This window comes from Coccomyxa subellipsoidea (genome assembly GCF_000258705.1).
Source record: "Coccomyxa subellipsoidea C-169, whole genome shotgun sequence".
In the NCBI taxonomy this organism is placed as follows: domain Eukaryota; kingdom Viridiplantae; phylum Chlorophyta; class Trebouxiophyceae; family Coccomyxaceae; genus Coccomyxa; species Coccomyxa subellipsoidea.
This window is the reverse complement of record NW_005178027.1, coordinates 1,057,158-1,082,197: the sequence shown is the minus strand read 5'-3', so window position 1 is coordinate 1,082,197 and position 25,040 is coordinate 1,057,158. Positions and strand designations below refer to the sequence as shown.

At 52.8% G+C, this 25,040-nt stretch overlaps 7 protein-coding genes across 7 annotated transcripts; 3 read left to right on the top strand and 4 right to left on the bottom strand.

Moving 5' to 3' along the window:
- Positions 1-741: 741 nt before the first annotated feature.
- Positions 742-5,401, top strand: COCSUDRAFT_18773 (histone H3 K4-specific methyltransferase SET7/9 N-terminal domain-containing protein; the record flags this gene model as incomplete). Its single annotated transcript, XM_005644743.1, has 12 exons — positions 742-786; positions 866-1,032; positions 1,202-1,338; positions 1,581-1,760; positions 2,090-2,288; positions 2,653-2,798; positions 3,065-3,249; positions 3,637-3,805; positions 4,064-4,220; positions 4,393-4,591; positions 4,665-4,871; positions 5,090-5,401. 12 exons carry the CDS (start codon positions 742-744, stop codon positions 5,399-5,401), a joined length of 2,103 nt encoding a protein of 700 aa, XP_005644800.1.
- A 534-nt stretch (positions 5,402-5,935) lies between these two features.
- Positions 5,936-9,197, bottom strand: COCSUDRAFT_2352 (hypothetical protein; the record flags this gene model as incomplete). The annotated part of the gene is made up of 7 exons (XM_005644742.1): positions 5,936-6,105; positions 6,516-6,717; positions 7,023-7,254; positions 7,551-7,797; positions 8,108-8,271; positions 8,526-8,653; positions 8,952-9,197. Coding segments are annotated over 7 exons (1,389 nt in total), but the record flags the coding sequence as incomplete, so codon positions are not given.
- Positions 9,198-11,906: 2,709 nt separating this feature from the next.
- Positions 11,907-13,165, bottom strand: COCSUDRAFT_83551 (hypothetical protein; the record flags this gene model as incomplete). The annotated part of the gene is made up of 4 exons (XM_005644838.1): positions 11,907-12,119; positions 12,291-12,380; positions 12,579-12,756; positions 13,053-13,165. 4 exons carry the CDS (start codon positions 13,163-13,165, stop codon positions 11,907-11,909), a joined length of 594 nt encoding a protein of 197 aa, XP_005644895.1.
- Positions 13,166-13,404: 239 nt separating this feature from the next.
- Positions 13,405-14,955, top strand: COCSUDRAFT_18922 (Hydroxyethylthiazole kinase; the record flags this gene model as incomplete). Its single annotated transcript, XM_005644741.1, has 5 exons — positions 13,405-13,554; positions 13,688-13,870; positions 14,076-14,270; positions 14,484-14,644; positions 14,829-14,955. The coding sequence occupies 5 exons, from the start codon at positions 13,405-13,407 to the stop codon at positions 14,953-14,955; spliced, it is 816 nt and encodes a 271-aa protein (XP_005644798.1).
- A 71-nt stretch (positions 14,956-15,026) lies between these two features.
- On the bottom strand, positions 15,027-16,584 carry COCSUDRAFT_30828 (CBS-domain-containing protein). Its single transcript, XM_005644740.1, has 3 exons — positions 16,193-16,584; positions 15,895-16,071; positions 15,027-15,700 (listed from the first exon to the last, which is right to left on the bottom strand). Exons 1-3 carry the CDS (start codon positions 16,544-16,546, stop codon positions 15,593-15,595), a joined length of 639 nt encoding a protein of 212 aa, XP_005644797.1. The 5' UTR covers positions 16,547-16,584; the 3' UTR covers positions 15,027-15,592.
- A 142-nt stretch (positions 16,585-16,726) lies between these two features.
- Positions 16,727-22,353, top strand: COCSUDRAFT_25458 (hypothetical protein). Its single transcript, XM_005644739.1, has 12 exons — positions 16,727-17,040; positions 17,235-17,433; positions 17,563-17,748; positions 17,930-18,121; positions 18,459-18,590; positions 18,855-18,941; positions 19,143-19,207; positions 19,525-19,645; positions 20,017-20,148; positions 20,667-20,849; positions 21,145-21,309; positions 21,666-22,353. The coding sequence occupies exons 1-12, from the start codon at positions 16,847-16,849 to the stop codon at positions 21,840-21,842; spliced, it is 1,833 nt and encodes a 610-aa protein (XP_005644796.1). The 5' UTR covers positions 16,727-16,846; the 3' UTR covers positions 21,843-22,353.
- Positions 22,354-23,432: 1,079 nt separating this feature from the next.
- On the bottom strand, positions 23,433-24,714 carry COCSUDRAFT_67556 (pseudouridine synthase; the record flags this gene model as incomplete). Its single annotated transcript, XM_005644738.1, has 5 exons — positions 23,433-23,519; positions 23,685-23,870; positions 23,973-24,236; positions 24,400-24,486; positions 24,588-24,714. Coding segments are annotated over 5 exons (751 nt in total), but the record flags the coding sequence as incomplete, so codon positions are not given.
- Positions 24,715-25,040: the final 326 nt, after the last annotated feature.

Sequence of the window (25,040 nt, the reverse complement as noted above, 5' to 3'; positions counted from 1 at the left end):
TGTTCCATGCATTGCAGGGCTGTGTTGAGACATGCATGCGCGCATGTGTCTCGGCAGCAGGTCAACAGACGGACTCAGCTGATATGGTGCCGGGATCGTGGCCGGCAGTAGTAAAGTCTTTGCGCGGTTGACTTTCTGGCCAACTCCGACTTGAATTGGCTGGTGTCCTGATGGCAGCAGTGTTCAAGGTCTCTCTAGATCTGGGTTGTGGCCATGGCACAGACATCAAAAAAATTTCACCATGCTTATAAAAAAATGACTTCGAGATGTCTCTGAAGTCCTTTTGTATGTGACTCATTTGACACCTCAAAGCTATACAACCCCCAGAATGTGTGAGTGTAAGAAAGGGTTTGCAAACCCTGATTCGGTGTGAGGCAGACGTTACGCATTCTGCTGGCACAAGTCATCACCAATCTGCATCTCTGGCTTGTGAGATGGCGATGGCACAGCCTATCCAAGCATTATCTAGCGTTTGCAACAATGAGCTTCTGCAAGAGGTGGAACGACTTCGTCGGGAAGTGGCAGTTCTCGAACAGCAGCACGGTTATTCACAGGAAGACATGGTCGATGAGGACGGGTACAGTAAATTCATCCGAACACATTTTTGTTTCATTTCGTATGTAATCTGGCAAATTACACTGGCATTTCAATCTTTTCTGCCTTTGCCACCATGTTGTTGATCCACGATCTGGGTGCAGGACTGAGTACTTCGACGCAAATCCAGTCCTGGACGATCTACCCATGTCTGAGCAATCACTCGATTATACAAATGGCGACAGATATGAGGTACCATTCACGGTCCACAAGTCTAGCCACTTGTCAGTGTTGGCACACCTCATCAATCCCTGACGTCCTGTGAGTGCAGGGGATGACTCTTGGGAATATGAGGCACGGGAAGGGGGTGCACACCTGCACGAACGGTGATTGCTACAGAGGATACTGGCGTCTTGACAAGCGCCACGGCAGGGGCAAGGCAACCTTTACCTCAGGGATGCAGTACGAGGGAGACTGGGCAGACGACAAAGCACATGGGTGCGCTCAAGACCAAAAATTTCCTCCTTTTCCTTGCCTGCTATCAAAAACGTTTTGAGCGCCATGTGGCATTGAGAGTCTCATCCAAGTGAGGGTAGACAAGTGAATTCTTCATGGCAATAGAGAGCAGGCAAGCACGCTCTTGACTGATGGTTGTATTTGCATGCAGGAGTGGGAAGGCGCGGTACGAGAATGGCGGGATGTACAAAGGGGAATTTAGGCATGAGCAGCGGTGTGGGTGGGGCCACCACACATTCCCCACAGGCGACCACTACGAGGGCGAGTGGCTGGCTGACAAGATACACGGTCAGTACTCCTACACCTCTTCTCAAGAGCCTGCACCTTTCTAGTACGCGAGCAAGGCAGCATCACAGTAGCAGCCACATGAAGATGCAAAGCATGATCCTGTGGTGTGTTGATCGCATGGCAGCGATTGCAAGTGGCGCCCTGAAGCCTTCTAAATTTGCTTTGAGCAGCAGTGAACCAGCAGTTTGCTCAGCATGCAAAGGTACCCGACTGAAGTCTATGAAAGATTTGTCTCTTAACAGGCCAGGGCAGGCACACCTTCCTGGACGGGTCCTACTATGAAGGGCACTGGGCGGCTGGGGAGCGAGTGAAGGGTATATTGGTGTCTGGGGACGGCAGCACAGAATACACTGGGCAGTGGAAAGAGGAAGCGCGCCACGGCCATGGGGTGCTGTTCCACAAGGGCTTCCTGAAATACACTGGTGCGCACGCTGCTAGCCATTGAGCAAGTGGGGTCCAAAATCCTGCGAGTCCTGCTCTCCAGAGCAGCATGCCTTTGTCCAGGCTGCCTTGCACTGCAATGCTTTTCCGATCTTTCGCGTACAATTCCCTTGTTGCGATACAGTTCTCTCCTGTCCTTTCTGTAGGCAAAGTCCTGGCTGCTTTAGAAGGCTCTGCAAATCTCTCTGCATGCATTTGCCCTGACTGCAATGCAGTGTACTACACTTCTTACATGCTGCTTTGTACTTGTATATCTGTCAACATGCATGTGCAGGCTTGTTTCAGTTGCACTGTGCTTGTGTGTCTGCAGGGGAGTGGGTGGATGATGTGCAGGAAGGGCACGGTGTGTGTGTGTGGGCGGATGGGACGGAGTACAAAGGCACCTGGAAGGGAGGCGTGCGATATGGCAGGGGGATTTACACACGCCCGGACGGCTATGTCTATGATGGCGATTGGCGCGATGACATGCAGCACGGCCAGGGCAGCTGCCGCTATGATGACGGCAGCAGGTGTCACTTCTGCCCCACCTTAGTCCTGCAACCCCTCTGTAACCCTTCACATGCAGAAGTGGGAATAGCGGGTAGCAATAACACAGGTGCTGCTTGATGTACCTGGTCCTCAGGACTTAAGAATGTCTAAACAATGATCCTTGCAATGACTGTGATATGTTTGTTGGCACCTGCGACTTTGCTATTTGCGCACTAGCATTACCGCAGGCAGTTGTAGACAGGGAGTGATGCATTCCTCCGGCGCACCTAGCCACCCAGCTCGAGAACCAGCCTTCATTCGTTTATCAACTACCACAGATTACCACACCAGTGAAATTTCAAGCATTTGGATTTATCCTGATCCTCACAGTCCTGTGCTCCCCAGGTATGAGGGCAGCTGGGAAAAGGGGCAGCGCAGCGGCGAGGGCAAGTGCAGGTTTGCAAATGGGGACGTCTATGTTGGGCTGTGGGCAGTGGATGCACGCAGCGGCAAAGGCACCTGTGCCTATGAGAGCGGAGACAAGTACACCGGTGCGCTTCCCATGCATGTCGGTCATCGATCATGAGTCACCAGATGTGAAGCTTGTGGCTCTGGCTGAGTCAGCAGGACAGCGCACGTGCGATTGGTAGCAATCCGAATCCTTCTGCACCAGATTAATCTCTACTCGGCGCAACCTGCAAGGGCCTTCATCGCTATCTCTTATATGGGGATCCACGGCAGAGGCATGCAATGGTTCAGACTAAGCCATATGCTCTCAAGATAGATACAATCGCTGAGCGATGGTGTGGGTGCGCAGGGGAGTGGGTGGACGGTCAGAGGCAGGGGTATGGCATATGCAAGTTTGCAGACGGTTCCAAGTTCAAGGGGGAGTGGGAGGGCGATGCCTGGGTGCAGGGACTGGCTCACCCCGGTCACACCAAGCTCAAAGGCCTGGGACTGTCCAGGGCTGTGGCTGGGGTCCCTGCCACCTTCACCATCCTGGTCAGTAGCCCCTCTATTTGCTGTTCCTGCAGCCTCCAATGCATATTACTGTGGGATGACTCGACATGTGCTTTTTGCTGAGGTCACCGCACAAGCACTCTTCTGCGGTGTTTGTGCATCTGCCGTTCCTACAGCCTCAGGGGTGAAAAGTAAGGAAAATGCAGCATGCTCTTTGTTCCTGTATCTCTAGGGACTTAAGTGATGGCTGACTTTTCAAGAGCGTGCCTATATCTGCAGCGGTTGCCTTTCTGTGGGCCATAGTATACCCGATGACCTCCAAGCGCAGTCTATCATGACGTGCACAGAGGCAGTCTTAAGTGACAAGCAAAGCAGGGGTGCAGAAGCTTTCAGCGCTGTCCTGGGCTCAGGTGTGAGTGTGGGGTGCAGGCGAGGGATGAGCTGCGCAACAGGCGGCTTTGCGGAGGGGATGTGTTTGAGGCGCGCCTCAGGGGGCCCAACAGCATCGAAGGGACGGTGAATGACAACAACGATGGCACATACACTGTGAACTACACGGCCACCCTTGCTGGCCAGTACCAGCTCTGCATCACAACTGGTGCGCTGCAAAATCATCATGCGAGCACCATATCCAGCAGAGCAATGAGAAGTTTTCGTCCATCTGACAGCTTCCTTTCTGCTGGGCTCAAGAGGATTGTTGGCCGCATGAATCACAATGCAGAAGTCACGAAATAGAGCTTCTCTCCTGTTTCAGGACACCCTTCAGCCTGAAAACTCCCTTGAACCCTCACATACGAATGGCCTCATGTGGCATTCTATGATTAATGCCACATTCATGGGTCTTAAATTACTGCAGATGAGGGTCACGTGGCAGATTCATCCTACTCGCTGCGGGTGCTCCCCGGCCGGCCGTCAGCCAGACACTGCACCGTCACAGGCGACGGCCGCCGCTGCGCCACTGTCAACCGCCCGGCACAGTTCACCGTCGAAGCCCGGGACGAATTTGGCAACAGGTGCGCTGTGGGATTTCCCCTCAATGTGCAATGCAGTGACTGGGACACAATCTTCAGCAGTTGCAGCTGTTACCTGTGTCTATCCGCCAGCACTTTACTGGACAGGCGCATGCAGGATCACTGATGATGCATCTCCTGGCAGGAACAGAGCCATTCAACATGCTTCTTGCAGGTGTGAAGGAGTGGACCTCGGGAAGCATCTGCCCCTTGAGGTGGAGCTTAAGCTAGCAGCTACGCTGTTACCAGTCACCCTGGAGGCACAGGAAGATGGCTGCTACACCTGCACATTCCAGCCAAATGCTCCAGGATACCATCGGCTGGAGATACTCTGCCACGGACGGCCAATTGCAGGCAGCCCATTCTCTGTCAAGGTGGGCATATTACTGCACTTAACCAAAATTGGCAAGCGCGACTAACTGCAAGGAGATGTACACTGTGTGGGAGATGTTGTCTGATGGGCCAATGTCTTTTGTGCAGGTGGAAGCAGAAATAGACACAGGGCCGAGTCCTCAGCAGGACTTCGCCCCCATTGAGGACCAGGTGAAGAAGTGGGAGCTCATAGCAGCCAGGGAGTACCAGTTTGATGGCACTGCAGACGGATGGGACAGCGACGTGGCAGAGGAGGAGACACCAGAGCAAAAATACATCAAGGTGAAACTCCCTGCAATTGCACAGGCGTGGGACCCCTACAAATTGCAACTTTCCATGAGTTGAAGTGAGAGACATGCCAATGAATCTTGGGGATCACGAAATGACTGCATGCATTGCTGCACAAGATGAGGCATTCCTTTGATCCGGTAATGAATTTATTCAGTGGAGGAGGAATTCAGACTTCCAGGCAGGATTGGATTTGAGATTTAATTTTGCAGGCGCATCCGGATGTGCCGGTGGTGGAGAATATGGAGGACATGTGGAAGGTGAGCAAGCTGCAGCGTGAGCGCAAGCGCCGAGAGGAGCAGGCCGCAGCGATCAGGGACGCCCGCGCCGCCAAAGCCGACGCGCAAAAGACGGCGGCTGCAGCTGCTGTTGAAAAGGTCTCTCCAATGAGCACGAGCACATCCGCACTGGTGAGCGGTGCCGGCAATCAGACCTTCACTTTGAAGGATGAAGCAGTATCAAGCGGGTTTTCTATGATGTGGAAGTCGCTTGCGATTGGATCGTGTGACTACGAGTGTGTATGAAGGGTATGTCTGTTGCTTGCAGGTAACAACGGCTGATCAGGACCATGGGGCAGGGAGTGAGCAGGTAGAGACACGGCTAAAAGAGGCGCCACCGGAGAAAATTCAGAATTATGATGCCAATCCAGTGAGTGTGCCATCGCTCAACGATCTGGATTAAGGTTCATTTGCTATTGAGAATCAATCTGAGGCAACAGTAGATGCAGTCTCCATTTTCCAGTACGTGCCAGCAACAGTCAGATTCTAGGATCAATTGCAGACTGTCACAATGACAAGCCAGGTAAATATCATTATGCTTCTGTCCTGCAAATGTAAGATTTACTCAATGGCCATCTTCAGTAGTGCTCTCTTGCTTGATCATGCAATAGACCTGGCTAATGAAAAGCAATGAAAAGAAAGCAAGAATAGCGCAATTTTTACCCCTACAACTTCTCCTAAGAATTCTGAGACCGAAACATAACGATTCCATCATAGCCCGAGCTTGGAGTCGACAACTTCCAGGATGCCAGCAGCCGCCGCCTTGGGGTCCTCAGCCCCAAAGATGGCGGAAACGACGGCCACACCCGCGCAGCCTGCCTCGATGGTCGGCGCGGCGTTGTCTGCAGTGATGCCTCCGATGGCCACCACGGGGATGCTGACTGCCGCGCAGATGTCCGCCAGCCGGTCTATCGGCATGATTGGGCTGTCCTTTGTGTTGGTGGCGTACACTGCGCCACACAACAAGTCAGCCTTCAAGGCCGAGTCCAGTGTCAGAGAAAGAGGAATGCAGACATCAAGGCAGAGCGGGCACCATAGAATACGGTAGTAGAACGGGCTGCCTTGCAAGTGCACGTCCTTGCAACAACAATACAATGATCCCCCGGCCCAGATTTAGATCCAGATTGAAAACACGCCAAAGCCACATATATGTCTGCCGTGCTTGCTATCAGGCATGCATAACTGCCATCTAGTTACTGATTCTCCTTTCAGCACCCATGTCCTTCTAGCTCTTTATAACAAGAGCACGATCTCACACTATCACTGCTTCCTAGGCCTCAGCCCCATCGCAGACTTCAAGGCATTGTAGGCCATGGCAGGTGGCGAGAAGAATTATTTCTGAAATTCAACTAGGGACCACCTGCGCCTGAGCCGACATAGTCAGCGCCGGCTGCTTCAGCGGCGAGCGCGTGCTCCACGGTTTTGCAGGACACCCCCAGGATCTTGTGGGGGCCCAGCAGCCGCCTCGCAACCGCCGCCGGCAGATCGCTCTGCCCTATGTGCGCTCCATCTGCATCCGCCGCCAGTGCCACATCCACCCTGTCATTTATAATCACTGGCACCTGCATGACCACACATCCTTTTAACTGCAGAACACAACGATTGTATCCAGGCTTATTGCATTAGTGTCAGGCACAGGCTCCCTTTATCTGCAGAGTCTCTGCTCTGTGTTGCATGCCTGCGACATGGCCGCCCAGATGAACAATACAGCCCTGAGGATGAACGTTTCCAGTAGTACATGCTCTATTATAGTCTCAAGTGTGCAGAGGCAGACTATCCGCGTTGTCAAGCATGCCCGGCATGTGATCACCCAGCAATAGCAGGTGATGAGCTGCAGAGCCAGAGAGGCAAGAACAAGGGAGCGCACCCCTCGGGGCCGGGCGATCTTGATGACAGCCTCCGCCTCAGCAAGGAAGTCCCCGCCATCCGCATCCTTCTCCCTTAGCTGCACAACGGTGACGCCTCCGTCAATGGCTGCGCTGACGGCCTCCACGTTGCTGCGGTGCATCCTCTCGTTCTGCCGGGGATCCGTGACTGCGTACAGCCGCAGGTCCAGGCGGGATACCTGGTCCTTGGATGTCCAGTCTGCTGTGGCGTACCTGCACCATCCGCACAGCGCATAAGTCATGGCTTACGCAAGGGCATTTGGCTGCCAAGATTTTTTCCCGCTTCGCCAATTCATTTTGGTACGCTCTAAGATTACAGACAGTAGTCATGGGTCAATCAGCTCACCCGACATTGGCACAGCATTACTTGAAAAGCAGTATTCAAGCATTGCTTTGTACATGCTGCTGAGCCAATAAACCTATGAACACTGGGCAGAGAAGGATACTCCTCCGGAGAAAAGGCTGTCACAAGGAATACTCTGCATGAATTGTGGAATGTCGGCCCTCACCCGTGGTTGAAGGGCGTCTGGCTGCCGCTGCCGATGCGCAGGGCCGCGCTGGCCTGCAGGGCTTGGCTGACATACGCCTTGGCGGCGTGCACGGCCTGAACAGGCGACGCCCCCTTTGCCAGCTCAGCCGCAATGGCGGAAGCTGTCGAGCAGCCGGTGCCATGCGTGTTGGGGGTGTCGACTCGCGGCCCTGCTATGACCTGCACTGTCTCCCCGTCATACAGCACATCCAGCGCCTGACCGCCATCTGCACGCCAGCCGTAGTATCCTCCCTTAGGTATTTGAAGGGACAAAATATGTAAGCTTTGCACAAAGCACCTTCCGCATGCAAAAGGGGTCCAAGTGCATTTGGGCATTTGAAGGAATTGATGAGCATAGCTCGGACAGGACAGGAGTTCTTGCAGTATTGACCATGCACCGGACAAGGGTGGGCTCAGAGAAGAGAAGTAGAAGCCCAGAATGATAGCCCAAGTGCCTCTGCACTGCCTCGGCAGGTCAGGGTGCAACATCCAAAGATGTAATTAACGTATGGAGAGCTGGGGCTAGGGAGTGTGCACCTTGCTGGAGGTGGCCTCCCTTGACCAGCACGCACTGGGGGCCCAGAGCGTGCAGGTCTATAGCGGCAGCTTTCATGCCCTCCAGATCGGTAATTGGCCGGTCCCCCAAAATGGCGGACGCCTCTGGGAGGTTTGGCGTGATCATTGTGGCGAGCGGAAAAAGCCTGCAACCATCGCTTTTACTAAAACAAGAATTCTATCCAAAATGGCCAGCACAGAGGCGCGGTAACACACAAGAGGTCATGAAAAAAGAAGCACGATTATCTGTTGTCCAGCAGACACAAGAGAGCGGGTGCAAGCTGGCGCAGCATAGAAGAGCAGACGGCACAGCAGAGCAGGATAAGTGCTGTGGCATTGAACGATCCGTAGAAATCACTGTCTCAGGAAGCATGGAAACTTTCAAGTCAATGCTGCCCACCTGTCGACCAGGGCGCGCGCCACATCGGAGTCCCCCAAGCTGTGCCCGCTGGTGGACACTAGCACAGGGTCCACAACTAAGCAGCTCACCCTGTGCTCCACTATCCGGTCAGCCACAGCCTCTACCACCTGCAGACAGCCATCACACGCTCACAACATACGGCAAACTTTCCATGCGTTGGTTCATGCTCATTCTCATTCGCATCCTCGATCTCATCCTCACTTTCATGGACTGTGGAGCTGCCAAGTCCTCAATTCCATGAGAGTACGGAGTGAAAACCAGAATGAGGACGAGAGGGATGCTGAGATCCTCCTGCATAGCAGCATGTTGCCCCACAAGATCTCCCGGCTTGAGAATTTTTCTGACATTCCACCCGTCTCAACTATTTTCAAACTATTTTAACTTGAGGATTACTGCAGGACCCACCTCTGCAGTTGGCAGCATGCCGGTCTTGACCACATCAGCGCCGATGTCCTCCAGCACGGCATCGATTTGCCCTCTCAGAGTCTGCAGCGGCACAGTGTGGAATCCGCGCACGCCGTGAGTGTTCTGCTCCGTCACCGCAGTGATGGCAGATGCACCGTACACACCGCATGCCTGGAAGGTCTTTAAATCCGCCTGGATTCCCGCACCTCCCCCAGAATCCGACCCTGCTATCGTCAGCACGCGCGGCACCTGACACACCCAGACACATGACTCCGTCCAGTTCTTCTTCTAACATTGTTCAACAAAACTTCAGGCGGGCCCCCAGAAGGCGCCCTGCGCTACACATCACAATCGGCATGCATCATATCAATGAGGTCAAGCATGTCTTTTGACCGCATGCATAGAAAAGATTGCATGGTATACGCTTATATCAATCCTGACCTGGCATGCAGATAGACACTTCCGGCCTTTGTGCTATATTTCTGCAGCTAGCATGACTGGGCGGACCTCAATGGGAGGGGATTGCGCCGCAGGTGAACCAAAAAGGAATGCCTCGACCTCCCGCCAGCTGCGCGCCTCATACAGTGTTCCCTCCTCAGACTTGCCCTCCACTGGCGCTGCGCAGTCACAGAGCACGTTCAAGCAACGCCCCTTCCATGAGTCGTGGTATTTACTGGAGTTCCAGGCACCAACTTCCCCTCTAGCTGGGACAATTTCCTGCGTGAAAGTCTAAGCAGAAATGCACAAAAGAATGTCCGACAGGGCCTTCATCGATGAAACCAGGATGTGCATGCGAGTGATGATTTAAATAGAGTATCTCGAATTCAGAGCAGTTGTAGAGCATCTACAAGTCCAATGCTCTATAATGTCTGGCATCATGCTCACCAGTGACCAATGGCTTCAGAGTTATCCCTGCTGCCTTGGCCACCCTTCTCAGCAGCTTGTTCTGGCCGATGACAACGCCCAGATCCACTGAGAGGAGCGGGGCCAGGTCAGACATGGAGTCACCCACATACACTGACAGGCTCTCTCCCCCTGGCCCCTGACGCTTTGCTGCCTTCTTTAGTAATAGGGTATCCAGTACAGCCGCTTTGTCCACCCCACACTCTATCCGCCTGTGCAGAAGAAAGATCCATGAGTAATTGCAGAGGGTAGGCCATGCCAGCTGCCATTCGATCCAAATGCAATACCCATCAATCATCTGTTGAGACATATTTCTCTGGGGACTATAGAAGGTAAAGGCGAGAGTTAGCTCACCTCTCAAGGCATCCTGTGCTCAAGCCGTCTCTGCATTGCAAGTCATTTGCATGCACCACAACCTGTCCTGGTCTCGCCGACTCCTCCCTGCTCACATGCATACCACAAGGTCATGGCTGGACTTTATAAGTGCCGATCCAGGATGGTGATCTCAAGCTGAGAGGCGTGTACAGCCGCAAGCAAAGGTATAATCTATGAGGTTTTAAGGGGAGCTCACGAGTGCGCCACTCCAATCCTGCCCCGCAGCGCGCCTCGCACCATCTCAGCCGACCAGCTGACAGACACCACATGCGTCACTACCCCAGCCTGCCTGGCTTGCCGCAGGAACGACACGGCGCCCTTCTGAAGTGGGATGGTCCGACCTGTTTCACATCCATAATCAAAAGAAAATCACAGCCGAAACATACACGAGAAGGCCAATAGTCAGTTGCATGAGTGCGTCCCAAAATTTGAATGATGATCAGACCTTGTTTGGCCAAAAGATTTGTTGGCACGCCGGCAAGGATGCCAGAGTCAATGACAGCAGTGTTCATGCGGCGGTCAAAGGATGACAGCTCGTCCACAAACTCTGCCATCCAGGTCATGTCGAAGGGAGTGGGAGTAGATGATTCCGCCTGCACATTGCAGCACATTGCATCAGGCACCTCCCATCTTCGATGCTTCACGAAGAACATGTGACATGTATGCATATCAAGCGTCATTCTGCTACAAGCAGCAACTTTTGCTTTGCTGTCAGGATTGAAGCTGTAAGTGAATGCTCACAGCCGGTAGCAGGTCTTCAAGCAGCTCATCGCGTTCCCTTGCATACTTTTCCACAAGCTCGTCGCGCTTGGCCTCCAAAGACTCACGCACACTAGCATTTCCTCCTGTGACATTATGATCCCCGTCAACGAGTATCTTTTCGGCAAGGAGTGATTGGCACCGCATAATCATTTACTGGTGAAGCTAGTACATACAGCAAGCTTCAGTGAGTACCTTCAGTAGCTGCCCTTTCTGCTGATTCGATGGCAGTATTGATAATGACTGAAGTAGAGTCTAAAAGTGTCAAAGTCTCGTCAAAATCGAGAACTAAATCGCCCACTCGGGGCGAGGCATGGGCTGCACAAGCAGCACTAAAAAATTCGAGCTCAAGGCGCATGGCTGTCCGATACAGATGCTGCAGATGACCTGCAGTCAAAATCAACATATCATCGTCGTATTTCTTGGTATAGCTGAGGTTGGGTTCTGATCACATGGGTGAGACATGACCATCGACTTCTCTTCTCACAAATATAGGATGAGTGCATACTAGGTCTGCTGAAGGCATGATTCCCGTATTTTTGCTTGTTACGCCATACAGTATTCACGCAGGAACACGAAGGAGCTGTCAATCTCAACAGACTTCCTGCCAACGATCTGCAATGTACAGCACTGTGCAAGCAAGTTGGGGAGCTCAACATGAGCGAAAATATACGTCTAAAGCCCTGTAGTGTTTTCCAGGAGAAATCTGCTCGTACACATCGCTAGATGAAAAAGTCTGCTCACGAAAGAATTTGCCAAAATTCGGATGGGTGTGTCCTCATCACCTCATGCATGCAAACCTGGGATTCCAAAAATACATGAAGGTGTGTCAGAGATTCAGAATCAGGCATGGGATCAGCCCTAAGTGGTTTGGAAGCAATGCAATGTGTGACTGACTGGCTGTCAAGTGACTGGCTGTCAAGGGAACTCACCAAAGTTGGCGTCCTTTCCAAGCTTGTCCAAGAGCGCTCCCTTGGTGGCTGGCAGGGCAAGGTACGCAGGGGAAGAATACGTCATGACCCAATCTTTATAGGCGTGGCTGGCTTGCGGATATGCTGCTGCTAGTTCCTCCCCCAAGAATCCATACAGCCGCGAGCAGGGCAGCATAGCCGCCAAAATGTAGACAACGTCCTGTATTGGCAGATCATGATCATGACATCTCCTTGACATCTAATATGCTCCATTCTTCCAGGCTGAGACCTTCCTTCAGCCTGAAATTCTACACAATAGTGTGCATTCTTGAGTGTCACAGGCAGCATCTTTCTAATATTGGGATCCAGGAAAACGGGTTTCTGCCTGTACCTCAGTCTCGGCGACATCTCCAAGGAAATCCAAATAAGCCTTTGTCGCTGCTGAGGGGTGCAGCATGTCGGCAAGATCCACACCCCACCCCTGCAACTTGGAACACAAAGTTTTCATCCTGTTCCTCTGTTAGAATGCTGCTGCACTCCTGATCTGGCTCGCATGTGACATCTGTGATGTCCAGGGAAGTTGATAGGCGCTGTGCAGACACCGGAAATGGTGTCATGGTAAATTTAGCTGCAACAAATCCCTGCTAGCAATCTGTCACCAGAGGGTGGCGTGCCACACCTTGGCATAAGACCCATGCATTTCCAACTCCTTGGCAACACCCTCGTGTAAGGTTGATAGTTGGGCAGCAATAGACTTGTCATCTAGTCTGGATGCTTTGCGCTCAGCCGCTGCGTATGATGAAGCGAACACAGCGAGAAAGTGAGCATCCTGAGCAATGTAAAATTGGAAGCTCTCCCTATGGTCCACACACACTGCGTTAGACAAGGTTGAACAATATAATACTGTGCCAGCTCTTTGAAATAACGGCCAAATGACGAGCATGTCAAGTCCATGACCATCCTAAACGCATCTGCAGCAGAAGAAAGGCAGCACTGGCACAGATACAATCTTTGTGTTATCGTAAGCAGCTGAGTTCCCTTTTATCACTCAGATCACTCACGCAGACCAAACGATCTGACAGTGATGAAACAACACTCCGTCTGCACAACGCATCTTGTTAGGTGTGACGATGCTTTATAAGATAGGAATGACCTTGATAAGGTACCAGCTCCGAGGGAATGAACGAAGGGGTGGTGCAATGCTCTCAGAGTGTCCAATTCGGAATCCACCCAAAGCAGCTCATTGAGGCTTTCCCATTTCTTCATGGGGCAACGACAACCTTTATTAAAGATAGAAATCTTATTTTTAATATATCAATCAATCCAATCAGTTCCTAGCTCAGCTGAAAAGTTGTGTGTTTCGTAGGGCTCTATCTAGGGTTTTGACCCAGAAAAGTTTGATATTCCCTCCTCCATCTTTGCTCCATGTTGATGTCCACATTAATGTGAAGCACATTTGTGTATTCGTATTGACACGAGGTCTGATCATCCGATTAAATAAAACTATGACGGCACTGCAAGCTTCAGGCGAGTCTGCTTGGGCCTTGTGGCAGAAGGTTAAGAACGAGGGGCCGCTCATTCAGTGCATCACGAACTTTGTGTCCATGGATTTCATGGCCAACACTTTGCTGGCTGCTGGCGCTTCACCAGCAATGGTGAGGACGAGGCAAATTGGCCCTCGAAGCACCAGATATTGCCCTGGATCAACCTGGAGCTGCTCCAGTGGAGCACCTCCAGAAGAACGCTTTGTGTCCCTGACCAAGCGTTGTTCGGTCCATGTCAGCGCAGGCACACTGCAAAGATGAGGTGCAGGACTTTCAGAAGATTGCCTCTGCGCTGCTGGTCAATGTGGGCACCCTGAGCCCAGACTGGACAGAGGGCATGCGGCTGGCAGCAGAGGCAGCGAATGCACTGGGCAAGCCTTGGGTGTTGGATCCTGTGGGCGCTGGTGCCACCCCCTTCAGGACTCAGGTACATGCTTGATTCAGCCCTTGCATGCATATGCCAAGCCCACCCCCACCATGACTTAGTTCCTCCCAACGCCAAAATAGAACTTGTGACACCATGGCCAGCTGACTTCCTTGCGTGCTAGTATTTAAGTAGCGCTTATGGCAATGTGATTAGCTGGCTATCACAGTGAAGGCAGAGATGATCAGACGGCTGTGCTTCATTGCAGACGATCATGTCCCTGGTGAATCTACGTCCAACAGTGATCCGGGGCAACGCATCAGAAATCATGGCTGTGGCCGGCGCGGCCGGGAAGACAAAGGGCGTGGACAGCACAGCCGAACCCACCCATGCCCTGGAGCATGCTAAGCAGCTAGCGAAAGATCTGGGTTGCATAGTGGCCATCTCTGGAGCTACTGATCTGGTAAGCTCTGACAGCTGCACAGCCGTCCCCTGCAGTTCAAATATCGTGTGCCATGAAATATGCAAAGCAATGCAAGACGTGACAAAGGCAGGCTTGCAAATTAAGATCAGGCTGCATGCCAGGGAGCGCATTGCTTTGGGAACAGGTTTAGACTTTGCCTTGCATAAAAGAATGTGGGCGATGTTTCTTATCTACATCTCCCGGATCTTGCAGGTGACAGATGGGGAGCGAGTGGCCAAGGTCAGCAATGGGGTGCCCTTGTTGACGAGGATCACTGCTGCAGGTTGCTCTGTGACCGCCCTGATAGCTGCCTTTGTGTGCTGCGCATCCCGTGACGCTCTCCTGGCTACTGCCCACGCTCTGGCTATCTTCGGGTGCGACTGGCGCTACTGCTTGTAAGCATGACTGTGTGCAGCATCGATGTGCGGGCGACCCAGCGATCTTCATTTTTTCCCTTTGAAAGCGAGTTGGGGTGCTTGACATGTCTGCAGCTGTGCCTGCATGAAGTGGATCCAGAACATACTTTGCAAGCTGAGATTTTCTACGACTGCATTGCAGGGTTGCCGCAGAAGTTGCTGGGGATGTCAGGGGCCCCGCGAGCCTGCGTGTAGAACTGCTTGACAATCTTTACTCAATGGATGAGACCACTGTTAGGAGTAGGGTCAACATACAATGGGATTGCTGAGATGAAAGCGAAAGACATCTCATCTAGACTGCCTCTGATCACATCTGCGTATGCCCTGTACTCGCAATCATGATGATGCTCAATTAATCATTGCTCAATTAGTTCAGAGCTCAATTAACAGCTCAGGCATGCAGCAAAGTCAGCACAATCCATTGTGACGAAGAGCAAGCAATTTTTGGTTACAATGGGCTGACCACACACATTATCACTGAGCGGTCTATCTCTGGGACTTTGACAGGACTTTCACTCAACCACAGAGGGTCTCCGAGATGTCTCCGAGATGAGTCATGCGTCTGTTCAACGACAGGGATAGGGAGAAGCACGCAGCAGCATAAAACCAGAGGAAGGTGCTTGCCACAATTTGTTGATGGGAGTGTAACAGCACAGTCTTAGAGAGAAGCTCTCGGTGGTCTCCCATTTTCAAGGCTGCTTGTACAAGCCTGCTGCACTGCCCTCATGTACAAGCGCATGCCCACAGCTGGAGGCCTCACATTGTTTTTACGATCCAACAAGGAAACAAGCAGGTGGACCACGCTCTCAACACACATCAGGTGGTATGACAGCACATCTCAAAGACACCAGTCCTCGCAGCTGTGAAGTGCTGCAGTCTGTTGCAACAAGCGCTGCAGACTGACACTCAAACAATGCCGGGGCTTGCCTCGTGCCCCAATGCTGTGAAAATGTCAGTGCGCGTCACAATACCAATCAGCTTGGCCTGAGTGTCCACAATAGGGATGCGGTGCACCTGCAAACCAGATTGCGCTTTTAGCCACAGATGGGCACAGTCCTGCCGCCAGGAGAACTTCACAGATCCGGCATTTGAACCCCTGATGGCAATACGGCTATCTGATCACGGAAACATTGTCTTAGTGAGGTGTACGAAGGCCCTTGCAGAAACATACAATCGCAGGCAGAGGAAAAGTTGCCGCCACAGCTCACCTTGTGCTTCAGCATGAGGCAAGCAGCATCTGCCACCTTGTTCTCCCCTCTGGCTGCCACTGGTGGGGACGACCAAATGTCACTAACGACCTTGCCTGTTTTGCTCAAATCCTTCTTTGACAGGACCCCCACAAGTGTCAGGTCAGACTCCGACTTCACCACGGGAACTCCTGTGACCTGCAAACAAAATAAAAGCGATGGAAATGTGACATTGCTGCGAATAGAATCCAATAGGCTCTCAACGCAAAAATAGGGCTCGATTGACGAGATCAGTTACAGGGTGCCTGACGGACCGGACCTTGCTGAAGATCTGGCCCAGGTCCTCAATCTTAGTTTCCGGGTACACGTAAGTGAGATCCGTTGACATGATGTCCTTCAGGGAGTTCCCGGGAGAAGCGGAATCCTTGAAGAGGCTGTTCTGGAAAAACTCGCCAACATCTTCGTAGCTGGCCAAACTCCAGTTCACGGGCCACTCGCCAGTCAAGCCTTCGTCATCTGCCTCTGCTTGTGCTGCCGCAGCACGGATGGGGCGTGCCACGGGAGACGCGCGGAAGCGGGTTTTTGGGAGAGCAACGAAAGCACTGGGCGCACCACAGCGAGGCCCGCTAATGGGCGACACCCTCAAAGATCCAGCAGCAATGTGGGCTTGCATCGTGAATGTATTCTAAGGTCTGAGCTTTGCTGTTTTCGAGGCGATGGGCAAAGATTTGGTGAAGGCAAAAATCTTGTTTGCCTTTTAGGGTCTGACAGGCACGTTGGCGTGACTAATCGAAGGGTTTTGCAGTCCAAGACGAAGACGAAAGCACCAGACTGTCTGGTCCAGACACCAACCCAAGAAGCAGAAAGCCGGAGGTTGTGCCCATCGCTTATGATGTCGGATTCTAAACAGCAGCATCCAGCACAGCTGCCTTGACTACACCCAGCCCAGGTATTGTTCATTGAACATAACAAGATGAGCAACAACAACAGACGACAGACGCTTGGAGGGCTCAGCCCGGCCATGCTGAACAGCCGGCAGTCTATGGGACCCGCTAGGATTGCTATGGAAGGGAAGACTGCCGGGAAGGGGCCCGGACTGAGCGGCAGACCGTCCATGTTCCCAGGAAATGTCAGGTTGGCAGGACCAGCCACAGCAGTCCCACGCAGGTGTGCTCCACAGAAGCTTGAATATTACGTTGCCGAAACGCGATTTTAGCCTTAAAAGTGTCATTTTACTTCTCCTTCTTGCCGTGACAATATGGAGATAGGCTTCGTTTCCTTAAAAATGCAGAATCACATCTTAAGGCTAAGTCAAAACAGAAATTTTGCATTGCTGACGTTGTGCAAATCCAACTGCACAGGTCAAGTGCACATGCAAAAGCTGGGGGCCCCAAGCACGACCCCAGAAGGATTGGGGACAAGGCTTACCAGGCAAACTGCATCAGGACGCTGATAGCGTACCTGTCAACTCATGGTTACGACCAGCCCCTGACCCCCAAAATGCTGGCCAACCCCATGGGCAAGGATGTCATCAACATCATGCATTTCCTGATGCGCCAGGCAAGCCAACATCACGGAATTTTGTCCTCTTGGCAAAACTACCTTGCTGCCTAATCTTGTTGAATGGCAGGCTCATCTGATTCAGGTTGCACGCCTGAGGATAGTCAGCCATCATTCATTCGTGCACAGGTGGACCCACACTGCAAGAACCAGGGGAAGATCGAGGACGAGGTTCCGGCGCTGTTCAAGCGGCTGAAATACCCCTACACCATCAGCAAGAGCGCCCTCTTTGCCGTGGGGAGCCCCCACACCTGGCCAGGCCTCCTGGCTGCCCTCGTGTGGCTCACAGAGCTGCTGTACTACGAGGAGAAGGCGGTACGCCCCCACAGTTCCTGTTGATTCCCTTCCACGCTTAACCCTCAATCATCACGCATTAGGGGTCAGTCAATATTCTTCCGTGACCTGCCCACAAATGCAAATCAGACAAAGGTGTTTTGTGGTATAGGTGCATGCACAAAACACTGTGATACTAAGTTAATGCAGCTGCATATCGCAGGAGCAAGTGAGGGAGCAGACCTTTGACGACAAGGCGCGCTCGGAGAGCAATTTCTTCAACTACGTCTCAACGGCGTACCGCCACTTCCTGTCTGGGAATGATGAGGAGTGCGCCGCGGTGGACGATGCACAGACGCGCGTGTTTCATGACCGTGCCGAGGCCACGCGCACGCGCAACGCAGAGCTGCAGCAGGTCTCTTGCTGCCCCAAACAGCCAACTACTGATATGCCTGCGTTCTTCTCTGCTTGACACTATGATCAGCTATGTCCCTGGCGCATGCATGCGCTGTCACTGCGCGCTACAAAGGGTCTCTTTCATGAGCTCATTCCCTGAAGTTTTTGTCGACTCTACTCGAGCCTGTGCAACCCAGCAGGCACGGTGGCTGACAGAATGTGATCAGACAGACAGGACAGGGAATAGGTCTGGATGCGATTGGGTACATGCAAGAGGACCACTGACCCGTGAGAATTCCCTAGAGGTCATTCAAGAGCAATGCGGGGTGCGCTGACGAAGCAAACGTGACTCGCAGGAGAATGAGCGGCTGGCAGCTGAGGTGGAGGCCATGCGTTCGAGCCCCTCCCCGCTGGAGGAGGCGCGCGCGAAGCACCAGGAGCACCTCTCCGACCGTGACAAGTTCCGCAAACTGCTGGACAACCTGCAGGTGGGCGCGCATGCCCCTCCTTTGATCCGCTGCATGCATTGCAGTGGGATAACATGCATGGGAAGGAGGCGCATCAGAGAGCACCCTCCAGTTCAAAGTCCGTTCCAGTTTGAGGCCTGACAACGAGCAGTAGTAGCGCCTTATCTGCCCAGTTGTCAGCTCAGCGTTAGATGCGACATCAGTCATCATAGACATGTCTATGTTTGTATATGCCACTTTGTGCAGTAGTTGCAATGGGGTTGAGTTTGTTGATATGTGCGGCAGAGCCACAAGGAGGGTCTGCAGAGGAAGGTGGCCGAGCGCACGGCCGACCTGCGCAGCAAGCAGCAGCAGTTGGCAGCCATCGAGCAGGTGTGTGTCTACTCCGCTCCCATGCAATGTCACAACCAACCCTCTGTTTCAGCTGCCATCCTAGTCTTTGCCTAGGTATGTGTGTACTGGGCTCCATGCAGAAGCTGATAGCCATGTTATAGTTCCCAGATGGCATCACTGTCTTGGTCCGAATGGACCCATGTGATGTGATGCCTGGTGTGCCTGCAGGAGAATGCGGAGATGCGCGCCAGGATTGCTGCCCAGACAGTGAGCAGGGACGACGTCATCCGCATGAACCATGAACGGTGCAGCTCTGCACTCTTCTCTGTCCTGTTCCTGTGGACATGCAACAGGCTGAAACTCCACTGCAAAACGAGCCACATTTTAGAATCCGCTCAGCTCCAGCCTCACTTTTTCCTGGCCGTCCTGAAAGTTGTGAAAACTGCTTAGTTAGTGTCCTGGCGGGCCCTATCCTGTTTCGCAGCCAGATTGCATGAGCGCGCGACACAGATGACCTTAATCCGATATACACATGGGCTTGGCGGCAAAGTTTTCTCAGAGGGAATGAAGCAAGGGGCCAGGTCAAAATTCTCGCTAAAATTCCTGTGAGCGTGCCGCGCAGGGTGAAGCAGGAGCAGCGGCTGGGTGCGGTGGCGTCGCAGCGGGAGGCGTTGGATGCGCGCGTGGCGGACCAGGAGCGCGCATGCGAACACCGCCTCGACGATCTCGATGCAGCCCTCCAGGTGCCCAGCCCGCCCGAGCCGCCAGTCCTCCTCGTGACTCTCTCTGTTGATTGGGCATGAGAATGATGGACAGTGTCATCTGCATTGTGACTCCAGATCAGTATGTTGTACATGATCTGGTGGCAGAGAACTCCTCGAATTACCTCATTTGCCAATAAATTTGGTAAGGGGTGTAGTGCCACAAAGGAAAAGAAATAGGGGCGAGGGGGTTTTTCCTTGCTTGCAAGGGGTGGTTTTAATCGAGGATGGAAGGGGACGCAAGTAACTTATTAGGACTCCAGATGCCGTCTTTGCTACTGGACAAGGGGGTCCTGGAGTCTATTGATCAGGCCTTGATGGTGGCTGGGAATTGAGCACCTCTGGCTGCGCAGATGTACCACAGCGCGGCAGACCGGCTGCAGCTGATCCCGGCCAGCGCCAAACGCGCGGCTGGCATCCAGTACGAGATCTCCCTCGACCGCTCCGGCACCACCGCCCACGAACTCATCAACATTGACCTCAAGGTCCCCCCCACTGGCTCTGCCCTGCCTTTCCCTCTCTCAAAATACCTTGACTTCTCATGAGCACCCGCTGCTGCTTGCAACGCATCACAATCATGATGAACAAACCCCAAGCATGGTTGGTTCTCCTCCTGCAACAAGCAGTATATAACAAGTAGTAGCCCTGTCTTCACACGTGGAGCAAGGTCTCAGCGAAACCACCGTCTGGGCCACAGGAATTTGCCAGGCAGACATGCAAGAATTATGCAGATGACAAACAGAGATGCCCCACTTAGAGGTCATTTGAGGCCTTGGGCTCCAGAGACTGGACGCTGTCTCGTCATACAAATGCAGAAGCCTAGCAAGACATGTACGAGACCAAGCCAGGTTTGTTCGTTGTACGTTTTGTTTGCACACATCGCACGTTATTGCATCAGTTCGAGTGTTCCCATGCTTTGTGTCAGGAGTTCAGAGGATTTCAACCCTCTAGGTCGCCTTCAATAAGGCAGCAGGGTTTGCTGAAGGGTGTGTGGGGAATGCAGGGGGTGGTCAAGGCGGGGCTGGTGCGGGTGCGGGAGGGCAGCGGCAGCCGCGCGCGTGAATTGGCAGAGGAGGCGCTGGCGCTGCAGGAAGGCCTTGACGGAGCCCAGCACAGCGCCTCCGAACGCGCCGAAGAAAACGCCGCCCTCGCCACCCAGGCGCGCACACCATGCCTCTCTATGACTGTCTGAAGAAATCGCCAAGTTGTTGCCATCACTCGTGACCTTCATTTTGCCCTGCACTGCAACTCGCCAGTCAGCGTCAGCCTCAGCCCAGGTTTTCTCCTTGCAATCATATAACAAGATAATGAGAGGTGGGCGGAGTAGCTTTTGTTGGGATGGAGACCACCGCTCAGCAGCATTGTTCGCACATTTACACTTTCCTTGCATGGCGTGATTCAAGCATGGGAGGAAAGCCTTTTTTCCTCAAATGTTGGGTGTGCATGCAAGCATGGATGATTGAAGCGTGTGCCTGCGACAGGTGGCGCAGCTGGAGCGGCAGCTGGCGGCGTCCAAGGAGGCGATGGAGGGGGACATCCGCGCACGGGCGGCCGAGGCGGACGCTCTGAAGGGCGTCGTGGACGAGCTGCGCAACGCCACCTGCCACACCATCGCAGGCTCCGAGGCCGCCATCCTCGCCCTCCAGGTGAATCACCGTCCGCCTTCCTCATGTCAGCCCTTGACAAGCCTTTTATGTGCTCATGCTGCCTTTGGCTTATCAACTGCTTGGCTGGGTGGAAGATCACTGGGACATTTTACCTGTGCTGTCTTCACATCAACAAGCATTTGCAGCATTTGCGACAATATCCTACCGTTTATTCCATTGTGACGCCCACCCCTCAATCCTCTATGAGAACTTTTTAAGGAAGCATGCAGAGAGCTCTTGTTCACGATCAACAGAAAAGGAGCAAGTCCGAGGTAGGGGGCAGGAGTTTGCCGAGATGCTGGAGCAGTCCCTGCACAAGAGGCGTGGATGTTAAATGCATGCTGTGCGCTGCACAGGGTCATGCGGAGGAGGCGGTGCGTGCGAACGAGGCGGAGGCGGAGCAGCTGAATGGAGACCTGGCAGAGGCGCTGCAGGCGCTGCTGGACCACAAGCTGCACCTGCAGCGCACGCTCGACCACACCCACTCCCACCTGCACTCCACCCTCGACAACATCGCCGCCACCCCTGTCTAGAGCCACCAACGCTCCTTGTTTTGTTTGACTTCGTCAGAGCCGCACCTGTGTAGAGCCACCAACGCTCCATGAAATGTTGACTCCATCGGTGCCATTTTCCTGTGTAGATTCATCAACGCTTCTGGAATGATTGACATCTCGGTGCCACTGCTGTGTACAGCCGCTGGCTGTCCTTGAGTTGTCGCCACTATCGCAGTATCTTCCCTGTGGAGCCTTCAACCATGGGGCTCTTTGGATAGAGACTTCTGACTATGGGGTCCTGACAGCATTGTGACAGTTGTTAACCAAAGGGAGTCTGCAGCTGGAAGCTCTGCAGCTCGTTTACAGGTTTTGACTAGATGGAATTGTTGTGGATGGACCGATTGAGTTGGTGCCAGACAATGTCAGTTGAACCTGTGACACTTACAATTACAGCGCAGTGCTACATGTACAGGAGAATCATGGTTTCATTTGTAGTTTGGGCATTTTCAGATTGACTGTCGTTTCTCAACTGTAATTCAGGAGTGCATTGTATCTAAAAATCCTACCCTACCAGAAGGTAGAACAACATTCTGAAGGAGTCAAGCACACATGACAGCTCTATGCGATAAGCAATCTGCATTGCACTTGTCGTCAAATTTTTTGCGAGTTGGGGGCGCGGCGCCAAGACTTCTGAGTACCTGACTGGCGTCGACGCAAGCTTTGGAAACGTGCTTTTGTCATCAATATCAATTTAGAAGCTCTCTCTTGACATCTGCCACAAAGGTACACTGAAAGCATCTGGGCAGAGCCCCTGACATCCCTGAAATGCCACCTTGAGACTCCACGCTGCAACAGTCACTCTCGGGATAAGCCACCAGGGAGCGGCAAAGAGACCGCATCATAGCCCACAGCGAGCAAGCAGAGCCCAAGAGCCGGCGCAGGCGGCGCAGTTTTCAGGCGGTCGTGCATGTCAGCCAATCTGAGCAGGGCCTGGTCACCGTGATCCCCACAGGCAGCTGCGCCTGGGATGGACTCGCGAACGCAGGTCGCCACGAGCACTCGCATCATCTTGCGCACAAATCGGTCCGCGGTCACGTCGATGCACAGCGCCCTCGTGCCTGCATGCAGAAGTTTGTCTTCCAGCCAAAGAATTGAAACAGCAAGATCCTGGAATTTCTGTTAGAGAATCGCTCGGTAATTCAAGACTCATGTTTTGAGGAACGATCCAAAAAAGCAATACGGAGAAAATTGCAGTCATGCATTCGACCATGAAGTAGAGATTGGTAGCTGCATGCCTTCTGGCTGGGACCCCCGGCAGATGAGAACAGGGTAGGCTTGTGCGGATATGATGTTGCACTGCAGGCTCTTGCCCTTGGGCGTGTCCCGGGCAAAGGCATGGAAGTCTACTGACCTTGCAGCTTCCAGGGCTTTCAGCAGCCTGTCACATCACACAACCAAAATTTTACTTGAACAACTGCTGTCATCACCTGACAGGAACCGGAATTGCAAGCCCCAGAAACACTGGGCTGAAGCAAATGTCCTGGTGGAGAGGGAGGACTACCTGTTGACTGCATCAGGGGAAACATCAAAGTCGTCCACCACACCCAGGTCCATGCCAGAGTGTGGACAGATCACAGGCGCGCACGGACCCTCAGGAACACCTCCTACTGGCCTTGAGCGCAGAGGCAGCAGGTAAATATACCGCCTCCACACGGCCTCGCAAAAGAGAATGCATGATATCAAACATTGTGCTTGTCACACTGGGTACACGAATCATGCTCACTGCAAGTAAATTCCTATACAGTGATCAGTAATGGCTGGCAAACCTGAAAGATCTTCCATTGGCAGGCTTTGTTGGCATCTGGTTCGGGAGGTGATTACCTGGAAAGTAGCATGAAAGGAACGGGGCACGACTTGCGCATGCAGAGCTCTCAGCTTGCCAGGGTCGGCAGCATTGATGCAGGTGATGATGTCATCCAGGGCAAGCTCCTCCCACGAGTAAAATGACACGACTTGCCCGTAAGCGCTGACACCCCTGTCCGTGCGCCCAGCAGCATTCACAACCACCTGCACAATTTCAACACCACTGGCACTATCATTCCAGATTTGTGGTAGACATCCAAAAAGACACTTATTGCATGCTGTGCAAGGCTGCAATCAGCTGCTTGCCTGTGTGTTCTTGTCAGGCCCAAACAGTTTGGCAACGGCATCCTGCACTGTGCCCTGGGCCGTTCCTGATAGACCTGGCGCCCACGCCCAGCCAGCAAACGCTGGCCCAAAGAAGCAGATCGTGACTGCATAGGTCAGTCGCGTGTGCTGAGTCTCTTTCCTGCGAGATATGCTGTAGGAGCTGTCTGCACTGGACGTCGGCTGTCTCTCTTGCTGTGTGCTGCCTCCAGGTCCAGGGAGTCCACTGAGCGTTTGTTCAGCTGCCTGCAAGATGCTAAAGATCTTCTCAACGCCTCAACCTATTCGATGAGTCCTTTTGAACTCATCGATGCCACCTGCTGGTGAAAGTCTGTTTCTGATCAAGATCAAGATCAGCTCCAGGGGGGCTAAGTTGTTCTACAACTCTGTGGGCCAGATGAAATCTCACCTCGGTAAACTTAATTTTTTGCAAAGATTCCAAATCGAGGAGAGAAGCATTTCCAGCAACAAGGCGGGTGTAGAAGCCTTCTATCTCCTGCACAACAAATACATTTATTGAGAACAGAATTGTCTACCAGGTACGATGGGCACAACTGCGATGATATTGGATCATCGACGATATCATTCCCATTTTACCTGCCAGGGACGACGTTCGCCTAGAAAACGTTGCACCAGCTGAGGTGCCCATCCCTTTCCACACCACTTCAGTGCAGGACGCCGATTAGGGTTATTCTCTTGTGATTTGCAAGTTACAGTATCTGTCATATATAAGACATTTATCTAATTGCTCCTGAGGGGGCTCATGAGGCTGAAGGATATGAAGTTTGGGCATTCCAAGAATTTCACGTGGGGGGGTCTCGTGAGGCTTACGAACGTCGACCTCGCTTGTGTCGAACCAAAATTTCTCGAGGGATGAGATAATTCTGAGATGTAGAACATGTGAGGGACATGGTTTAGGTGTACCTGGGAATCATTTTGCGTCCTCGCTGCCTCACTTCCTCCGGATGACACGGCTTCTCACCTCAGCGTGCCAGCTTCTGGAGGCTTCACGAGAGTGAATTACTATGGCTAGATTCTTCCTGAGATATA

What these genes read in the sequence shown, in the direction of transcription:
- COCSUDRAFT_25458 (XM_005644739.1), top strand. Translation starts at nt 16,847, where the DNA reads ATGAGCAACAACAACAGACGACAGACGCTTGGAGGGCTCAGCCCGGCC. An exon ending in TGCATTTCCTGATGCGCCAG is followed by an intron (nt 17,434 to 17,562) that starts GCAAGCCAACAT and finishes ATTCGTGCACAG; the next exon opens with GTGGACCCACACTGCAAGAA. An exon ending in CCGCCATCCTCGCCCTCCAG is followed by an intron (nt 21,310 to 21,665) that starts GTGAATCACCGT and finishes TGCGCTGCACAG; the next exon opens with GGTCATGCGGAGGAGGCGGT.
- COCSUDRAFT_30828 (XM_005644740.1), bottom strand. Translation starts at nt 16,546, where the DNA reads ATGCAAGCCCACATTGCTGCTGGATCTTTGAGGGTGTCGCCCATTAGC. An exon ending in TGGGCCAGATCTTCAGCAAG is followed by an intron (nt 16,072 to 16,192) that starts GTCCGGTCCGTC and finishes TTTTGTTTGCAG; the next exon opens with GTCACAGGAGTTCCCGTGGT. An exon ending in GCCTCATGCTGAAGCACAAG is followed by an intron (nt 15,701 to 15,894) that starts GTGAGCTGTGGC and finishes TCTGGTTTGCAG; the next exon opens with GTGCACCGCATCCCTATTGT.